Source organism: Xyrauchen texanus, chromosome 31 (assembly GCF_025860055.1).
Source record: "Xyrauchen texanus isolate HMW12.3.18 chromosome 31, RBS_HiC_50CHRs, whole genome shotgun sequence".
NCBI classification, from domain to species: Eukaryota; Metazoa; Chordata; class Actinopteri; order Cypriniformes; family Catostomidae; genus Xyrauchen; species Xyrauchen texanus.
In genome coordinates, this window is record NC_068306.1 from 5,437,606 (window position 1) to 5,447,000 (window position 9,395).

At 46.0% G+C, this 9,395-nt stretch overlaps 1 protein-coding gene across 1 annotated transcript; it reads left to right on the plus strand.

Annotated features, from left to right (window-relative positions):
• The first annotated feature begins 2,531 nt into the window (after positions 1–2,531).
• Positions 2,532–8,678, plus strand: LOC127625560 (disks large homolog 4-like). Its single transcript, XM_052100873.1, has 7 exons — positions 2,532–2,583; positions 2,666–2,713; positions 2,832–2,933; positions 3,080–3,252; positions 3,783–3,895; positions 6,942–7,033; positions 7,442–8,678. The coding sequence occupies exons 1-7, from the start codon at positions 2,553–2,555 to the stop codon at positions 7,546–7,548; spliced, it is 666 nt and encodes a 221-aa protein (XP_051956833.1). The 5' UTR covers positions 2,532–2,552; the 3' UTR covers positions 7,549–8,678.
• Positions 8,679–9,395: the final 717 nt, after the last annotated feature.

Here is a 9,395-nt window from a genome sequence, read left to right on the forward strand (position 1 = left end):
CACCATGAGGGGTGGTCAGTCCTCTACTCGGGGCAGGAGACTGCCAAACATCAGGGAGTGGCCCCTCTTCTGAACAAAAGATTGATGGGGTTGTGGGAAGCTGTAAGCCCCAGGATACTTTGGGCTCACCTTCCCATCAACCAGAGGTGAGGAGTGTTGGTCGAGGTTACTTGTGCTCTCACTGAAGACGAACATCTGTGGAGGGATGCAGGCAAGGCCGATGAGTCAGATGTCTTCTATGACCTCCTGTCACAGGTGCTAGCTAAAGTGGGCCCTCGGGATAGAGTCATCTTGTTGGGTGACTTCAATGCCCGAGTTGGTCATGATGCTCGCACCTGGTCAGGAGTGATTGGAAGGCATGGGCCAGATCAGCTCAATAACAACGGCAGGAGGTTGCTAGATTTTTGTGCAGTCCATGGGCTTGTAGTTACCAACAGGCTGTTCCAGCATCAGTGCATCCACACCACATCATGGATGCATGCCGGGTCCAAGCAAGAACATTTGCTGGACTACAAAGTGACGGAACAGCGGCTGCGGGCACATGTCCTTGACACCACGACCTACCGTGGAGCTGATCTGACCACTGACCATCGACTTGTCATCTTTAAGATTCGCTTGTCATTCATCCACTCCGGTGGTTGGTGAACACCCAGGTCCCCATTCAAACCCTTAGTGGCATGGTCTCAGCTAGCTGATGAAAGTTGCAAGTGAGAATTTCATCATCGCCTATGACTGGGTTTGGTATTGTCCCCAAGTCAGATGTTGAGGGAAAATGGGCGAGGTTTAAGACTGTGGCTCATACAGCTGCAATGGCTGCTTTGGGTACATGGTCCAGACCGCCCCAGAGACCCTGGCTGACAGAGGAGCTATTCAAGCTGGCTGAGAAAAAGCGACAGGCCCACTCTCATTGGCTACAGCGTCCCACATTGGAGAATGAGCAGGCTTTCCGCAGCCTTCGCTCAGGGGTTCGGAGAGCCGTGAGGTGCTGCAAGGTGCCATCTGTTGAGGAAGTACTGAAAGCGATCCAGAGTCTGACACCGGGAAAGGCACTGGGCAGAGATGATCTCCTAGGCAGTTTGCTGAGGGAGGGTGACATTTGTGCACAGACTGCACTACATGACATCATAACAACAGTCTGGACCACTGGATGGGTTCCGCAGGATTGGAAGGATGCCCTGGTGGTCTCGCTATTGAAGAACTACAGGGGCATCTCACTATTCAGTGTGCCGGGAAAGGTTCTGGCAAGGATTATTCAATATCGCCTTGCTAGGCACGCTGAAGAGAGGCTTGCGGAGCCCTAATGCGGTTTCAGGAAAGGGCGATACTGCACAGATGCCATATTTTCTGTCTGTCTGCTACAGCAGAGGTGTAGGGAATTCCAAATAGACTTACATCTCTGCTTTATTTACCTGGTCAAGGCCGATGATACCATCAGTAAGCCTGGGCTCTGGGCTGTTCTTCATGCTTTCGGAGTCCCTGACCGTCTGCTCACGATCATTAAGGACCTTCATGATGGTTAGCAGGCCCGGGTAAAACTACGTGGCTGGGAGTCAGAGACATTCCTTGTTCACCTTGGCGTGCGACAGGTATGTCCTCTTGCTCCCACATTATTTAACATCTATTTTGACCACGTGGTTCATGAAGCCTTCGATGGCTGTACCGGAGGAATTTCCATCTGGTACAGATATAATGGGAGGTCGATCGAGGTAACACTGTGTGGAAGCTACCCGGTTTGTCACTCCGCACGAAGCTTCAGGTATTCTCGGCCATGGTCATTCCCTCCCTTCTCTATGCTTGTGAAACGTGGACCCCGTTAATGGAACATCTTCGCCGGTTAGAAACATTTAGGCTGGCCTGCCTAAGATGCATCCTGGGTTTAACCAGGCTGGATTGTGTGAAGAGCTCAAGACTCCTTGAAAGATCTGGACAAAGTTCCTTCAGTGAGCTCCTCCGGCTGGCAAGGTTGCGTTGACTGGGCCATGTAGCCCGCATGCCTAACCACCGCATGCCTAAACAGCTTATGTTTGGCCAGATTGAGGTGGCTAAACACGTGCAGCACGGGCTAGAGAGGAGATGGAGTTATGTGGAGCTGAGTGGACTTGCCGATGACTGGTACCAGCGGTGTCAAGATCTGCCTCTGTGGAGGAGGCTCAGTTGCCCTCCAAAAACAACAGAGGGCGGAGGATTGATGCTCACAACAACGAGCAGAGCGCCAGATGGCTAAAGCACAGCAAGTTGGCACTGTAGGGGGCACAGGTGTTCAATCAGCCAGTCGTCTCAATCAGTCGACCCGTGGCATCTGGGTCTGCCTTGACCTCCTGCCAGTGGGCTTTCGACACTTTACGTGGCTTCAAGGTGCACATAGACTGGAACAAGCATTGTGGTGGTGGTTGTTGTGTGTGTGAGTGTGTGTGTGTGTGTGTGTGTGTGTGTGTGAGAATGTGTGTGTGTGTTTGTTAATACAGCTGCAGAATTTACAGTCATGTGAATGTCTTCATGTGTGTTATAATAATGTAATGACTTGTAGAGTTGAAAGAAAGGAGTGGTCCCGTATGAAGACCAGAGGCAGAGACATCATTAGTGGTGAGTGTGTGTGCTTCAGAATGTGATTTATGTATCATATCGCTGTTCATGTTGAGATTCACAGTTGTGTGTGTGTGTTCAGGACGCAGTGAATACATTGTGAGCTATGAGACAGTGACACAGACTGAAGGTGAGTTTGATTTATTGCTGGTCACTTTCACTTGCATATTGTTTTCAGTTAAACTGGCGTTAAAAAGCTCCTCAGGAGACAGTGTTGAATGATGGTGATGTCATTTCCTTTTCTGTAGTGCATTACGCGCGTCCAGTCATCATTCTTGGGCCTAGCAAGGATCGCGTTAATGACGATCTTTTGTCCATGTTCCCGGACAAGTTTGGGTCCTGTGTTCCACGTAAGAATTCACGGTGCACACTTACCACACCAAAACACACACATGCGCCACTGGAGTAAAACCTGAAGAGCGTTTAGAATGAAGAGGAATAAATATTTCATGTGCAAACAGAGAATTTATGAGTTTTTGCTTCCTGTGTTTGACAGACACGACGCGGCCGAAACGCGACTATGAGGTGGACGGACGTGATTATCACTTTGTGTCGTCAAGGGAACAGATGGAGAAAGACATTCAGAGTCACAGATTCATCGAGGCTGGACAATATAACGGCCACCTGTACGGGACCAGCGTCCAGAGTGTGAGACAGGTCGCAGAGCAGGTGAGACACAGACAGACAATACAATGAGGGATGTGCGCGATCAATCAGCTACTGATCGTATTGGCCGATACGCACATACTATGACTCGGTCGGTGGTCTCGTAATCAGTCACAAAAGACACGCTTTGAGATTCTGCCCCACTGTCGCATCATTACAATTCATCAAAACGATTAAATGCTGAAATATGTGGATTGTGGAGAGTAGCATGAGGCTCCGCGGTGTCATGCACAACGAGTCAGGTGATCAGATGCGCGGATTGATGGTCTCAGACACGGAGGCAACTGAGACTCGTCCTCCACCACCCAGAGTTGAGTAACCGCACCACCATGAGGACCTACTGAGTAGTGGGAGTTGGGCATTCCAAATTGGGAGAAAAGTGGAAAAAAAAATTATTATTGTGATTATAATATCAAGGGCAATAATCAACAAGCATCTTGCAGCTCTAATTATGGGTGTGTGAGTGTTGTAATTACTTGCACTTGATGAAAGAGAGAAATTCACAAGATTTATGTGTGTGTGTGTGTTTTCAGCAGGGGAAACACTGTATTCTGGATGTTTCTGCTAATGCTGTGAGGAGATTACAGGCTGCTCAAATTCACCCCATCGCCATCTTCATCAGACCCTCCTCACTGCAGAATATACTGTGAGTGTGAGTGTGTGTGTGTGTGTGTGTGTGTGTAAGAGAGAGAGAGAGAGAGAGAGAGAGAGAGAGTGTAGCAACCAACTAGTGATACCCTATCTATCTCCCAGAACACTCTAGCAACCAACTAGCGATGCCCTATCTATCACCCAGAAAACCCTAGCAACCAACTAGCGATGCCCTATCTATCACCCAGAACACCCTAGCAACCACCTAGCGATGCCCTATCTATCTCCCAGAACACCCTAGCAACCAACTAGCGATGGCATATCCATCACCCAGAACACCCTAGCAACCAACTAGCGATGGCCTATCCATCACCCAGAACACCCTAGCAACCAACTAGCGATGGCCTATCCATCACCCAGAAAACCTTAGCACCCAGAACACCCTAGCAACCAACTAGCGATGGCCTATCCATCACCCAGAACACCCTAGCAACCAACTAGCGATGGCCTATCCATCACCCAGAAAACCTTAGCACCCAGAACACCCTAGCAACCAACTAGCGATGGCCTATCTATCTCCCAGAACACCCTAGCAACCAACTAGCGATGGATCACTCAGAACACCCTAGCAACCAACTAGCGATGGCCTATCCATCACCCAGAAAACCTTAGCACCCAGAACACCCTAGCAACCAACTAGCGATGGCCTATCCATCACCCAGAAAACCTTAGCAACCAACTAGCGATGCCCTATCTATCTCCCAGAACACCCTAGCAACCAACTAGCGATGCCCTATCTATCTCCCAGAACACCCTAGCAACCAACTAGCGATGCCCTATCGATCACCCAGAACACCCTAGCAACCAACTAGCGATACCCTATCGATCACGCAGAACACCCTAGCAACCAACTAGCGATGCCCTATCTATCACGCAGAACACCCTAGCAACCAACTAGCGATGCCCTGTCTATCACGCAGAACACCCTAGCAACCAACTAGTGATGCCCTGTCTATCACGCAGAACACCCTAGCAACCAACTAGTGATGCCCTATCTATCACGCAGAACACCCTAGCAACCAACTAGCGATGCCCTATTGATCACGCAGAACACCCTAGCAACCAACTAGTGATGCACTATCGATCACGCAGAACACCCTAGCAACCAACTAGCGATGCCCTATCGATCACGCAGAACACCCTAGCAACCAACTAGCGATGCCCTATCGATCACGCAGAACACCCTAGCAACCAACTAGCGATGCCCTATCGATCACGCAGAACACCCTAGCAACTGGTTTTAATGCTGCATATGAATGAATTTCAATAATATTTATATCAATATCATCATTTTACTGGTGTTTTAAAGAGCCTTTTCAACAATTATGGCCTAAACGGCTCCTCATACAAAAGTAGTTATTTAGAAAATGTAATTAATAAATTTTTTGTGATTTTAAATAGTTTGTTCCTGGCAGGCAGCAGATGCCCTAATCCTATCCATGTGGAGCCTGTGGCTGAGTAGCCTGCCAGGAACAACTTGGGGCACCTTTCTCCCATTGTATGAAATGTCAGAAAGTCAAAAAAAAGGATGCTTTTGCATGAATCTTTATGCATTAAACAAAAAATACACAACTGAAGATAATCTATAAAACAAACTCCAGCCAATAGGTGGCATAAGCACAAAGAACATATAGATTCATCCACAACACTGTTCCGAAGGAGTGTTCCTCCCCAAAACAAAGTCCGGCCGCTAGGTGGAACCAGCACAAAAAGAAACAAAAATGGCGCCCAGTTCCTCGTTCAGTGAGTCCACTCAGCTGCATAGACAGTTTCACACAATGACTCACACCAGTGACTTTATGAAGGACATCGCTTGCTGTGGGCATGTAAATATTTGCGGCCATCTTTAGCATCTATTCTCAATTTGGCCGGGAACATCAGTGCAAAAGTGATCTTCCACTGATGTAAGAGTTTCTTGCATTCCTTGAATCGATCACGTTTCTCTTGTCGAATACGCAAAATTGGAAACAAGAAAATGTTGTGGCTCTTCCAAGAAAGCTTTCCTTTACTCCTCGCCTCACGTAACACGAGATCTTTATCGGATGATCTCAGAAATTTGTCCAGAATTGATCGGGTCTGTCTCCCTCAGTGGATCTCCGAGGCGGGACTCTGTGAGCTCGCTCGATCTCCAGCTTATGGCCTGTTATGTCGAGCAGACTCGGGAAGAGCTCTTCTAGGAATTTTACCATATCTCGGCCTTCTTCATGCTCAGGAATTCCAACAATTCAGACGTTATTCCGCCGGTTCTCACAGCTAATTCCCTCTCCGATAACTCCAGATAATCGATCCGTCTCTCCACGTCCCTGATACTTGTAACCAACTCAGAGAATTTCGTTTCATCGCAGTAATCGATCAATGTATTACTGCAAGATCCTTTTAAGACCTTCTTCAGCATCACAGTCATGCTCGCCAGTTGACACTGAAGTTCTCCCGCCGCACCGTCCAAACTGAGTCCCTGATCTGCGGCCCTGTCTGGGGTTTCAGCTTGAGCAAGGAACTGTGTTTTAATGTCTCTAGAGGATTTTGAATTCTTTGCCATATTAATATGTAGCAGGGTGTTTCGAATCTCGCCGTTCACACGTCAGACCCCCTCATGGCACCTTGAGAGTTCGTCGCGGAGCTTTTAAAGTGTCAGCTAATGATCACTGGATATTTCGGATGAATTATCTTGAAGTGCCAGCGCTAAAAGCAGATCAAGACACGCTTTTCATATGAAGTTCAACGCAGCGCTGGATTCGCTGACACGAATCATGTTCGTTCCATATCTGAAGTGAAGCGCCTGCCGACTGATTCATATTAAAGGAGGGTTTAATACGCGTCAACATCACACCGTTTAATGCTACTGGAACAGGAGCTATTTAGTGAAGTTCTGCCTCTGTATGTGTTCATTCCAAAGAATAAATAAATGCATTATGACAGGAAATACGTTTATATTGAGTAAAATATGACTACTATTAAAGACTATGAAGAACAGCCGTAATACAGAAGTGTACATGAGTGCATCTGTGTGTGACAGGATGGTTTGTTGCTGTTGATTTCAGAGATATCAGCAAACGTTTGTCTGAAGAACAAGCCAGAAGAGCTTTAGACAGAGCCGTGAAACTGGAGCAAGACTTCATCGAGTGTTTCTCAGGTAAAATCTTATTCTGGTTATTTCTCCATTTGAGCTGAACGCCGCTGATGGTTTAACTAGCATGCTAACACATACTCTATACTGTGTGTATACATGAGATTAATATCACTGTCATGTTACAGTAAAACACTTCTGTGATTAGTAAATGTGGTCAAACCGACTGAATGAATGTGACTAAAAGGAAAGCAAGACTGCTCGTGTTAAGCATGTGTTGTGTAATTGTGTCGAGTCTGGCCTTTTTACTACTGTACCTTTAAGACTTCTGCATGCCAGTGACCTCATGGTGATGTCATAATGAGCTTTAATACATGCCCATCGTCCAGTGCTGTTCCAGAGAGGTTCTTGTGCTCTGTTGGGAATCTTTAAAGTGGTTTCTAACTCTGGAAATGTTTAAATGTGTGTGTGCAGCGATCGTGGAGGGCGACAGCTTTGAGGAGATCTTCCATCATGTGAAGTCTGTGATGGAGGAACATTCTGGACCATATATCTGGATTCCAGCGAGAGAGAGACTGTAAAACACACATGTGATGAGAGAATATGCCCAGCAACATCACAACAGAACAACTTCCATGAAGATATCTCGGGAGCAAAGATTAAGACCAAATATCATTTTGTGCTGGACATGTTCTTGAGATGTCATATTGTGTGTGTGTGTGTGTGTGTGTGTGTGTGTGTGTACATGAGCCGTTGCTACTGACGACAACAACGATGATGTTTACAGGGGTGTTTCCGTGGTGACTGTAACACAATGTCAGAGACAATATAGACATGATACATGAGCACTTTACTAACACACACACACGAAACACTGATGTGTGTGTCTAATTGTGATGTGTCTCTATAGGGCTACTATTTAAATATAATAAACACTTTAACTGCACAGGGAGAGAAACGTGTGTGTGTGTGTGTGTGTGTGTGTGTTTGGGCGTGTGTGCGAATGTGTATGCGTGCGTGTTTGTGTTTGTGTGCGAGTGTGTATGTGTGTATGTGTGCGAGTGTTTGTGTGTGAGTGAGGGCAAGTGTGTGTGTGAGTCTTAGTGTGTATATGTGTGTGTGCAAGTGTTTGTGTGTGAGAGAGTGAGTGTGTGTGTGCGAGTGTAGGCGTGAGAGTGTGTGTGTGAGAGCATTAGATTAATATTCTTAGTGACAGATATTTTATGATTTGTGTGTGTGTGTGAGTGTGTGATGTACTGTTGATGATTATTATAAATATATACATATATTGCTGTACAGCTGTACATAGACTCTGATGATATGAACCAATGGGGCTTTAAACACATGATCACTGCACTTCTCTGAGCCAAAACGACCCACAATCCACCTCACTGCCCACATGAACACACAACACACGTCTGTCATTCTCTAACATTCAACCAGAGTGACTTCAGTGTTTGTGCGAATATGATGATTCAGTTTGTCATTTACCCTCATGGATGTGGCGAGGGAACAGTCGCTCTGTAGAATATGAAATATATGGATTCATAAATATATGTCCTGTTGTAAACTAGCTCTAAAATACCGAGATGACATTCAAATGTTAATAATCGCACAGGTGACGAAGTGGATTTATGAACTGTTGTAGCTCATTATAATATGTGTGTTCAGTGATGCAGATGGGAACCATGGCAACAGATGCTTTGTGAAGGAAGCGCATACTACTCGTACTGTTTCTGTAGTATGTACTATATGCAGTGAGTGCACAATGCAATGCGCTCGGACTGACCGGGCACTTATTTGATCAGACTGACAAAAGTTGCAAAACTGTGACACTAAATTGAATAAAAAAAAATGCAAAATCCCCTTTTTATCTCCATTGATAACTGGACTCCACTCGCTGAAGTAAACATGCAACATGATGAGGTCATGTGATTACAATGTTGCATACTGCTGAAGTACAGAGTAAGTAATAGATGAATCTATTCTGAACGAGGGTGAGTGTGTGTGAGTTTGTGTTGTGTGTGTGTGTTCTATATCGTCACCTTCCTAAAATAATGTCCCAAGTAATTTTTTTGCCAAAAATATTTTTTTGCCTAAATCATCTCATGATATTTGGTTCAGTTATTTGTGTTTTTGTCTGAAAAAATTACTTGGGACATTATTTTAGGAAGGTGACGATATGTGTTTGTGAAGTGTGTATGTGTGTGTGAATATGAATGTCTGCAGTGTGTATGCGTGCGTGTTGTACATGTGTTCGTGAGTGTGTGTTGTGTTGTGTGTGCATGCGTGCATGTAGTATATGTGTGTGTGATGTGTGAGGGTTTTGTGTGCGTGTTGATGTGTGTGAATGTTGCGTGCATTGTATACGTGAACACACGTGCCCTTCTCTCTCCTTACAACTATTGCTGCTGGCTAGCCTCCTTGA

Coding starts and splice junctions, on each gene's coding strand:
- LOC127625560 (XM_052100873.1), top strand. CDS start 2,553: ATGAAGACCAGAGGCAGAGACATCATTAGTG. Junction 2,584..2,665: donor AGGCAGAGACATCATTAGTG/GTGAGTGTGTGT, acceptor GTGTGTGTTCAG/GACGCAGTGAATACATTGTG. Junction 3,253..3,782: donor TGAGACAGGTCGCAGAGCAG/GTGAGACACAGA, acceptor GTGTGTTTTCAG/CAGGGGAAACACTGTATTCT.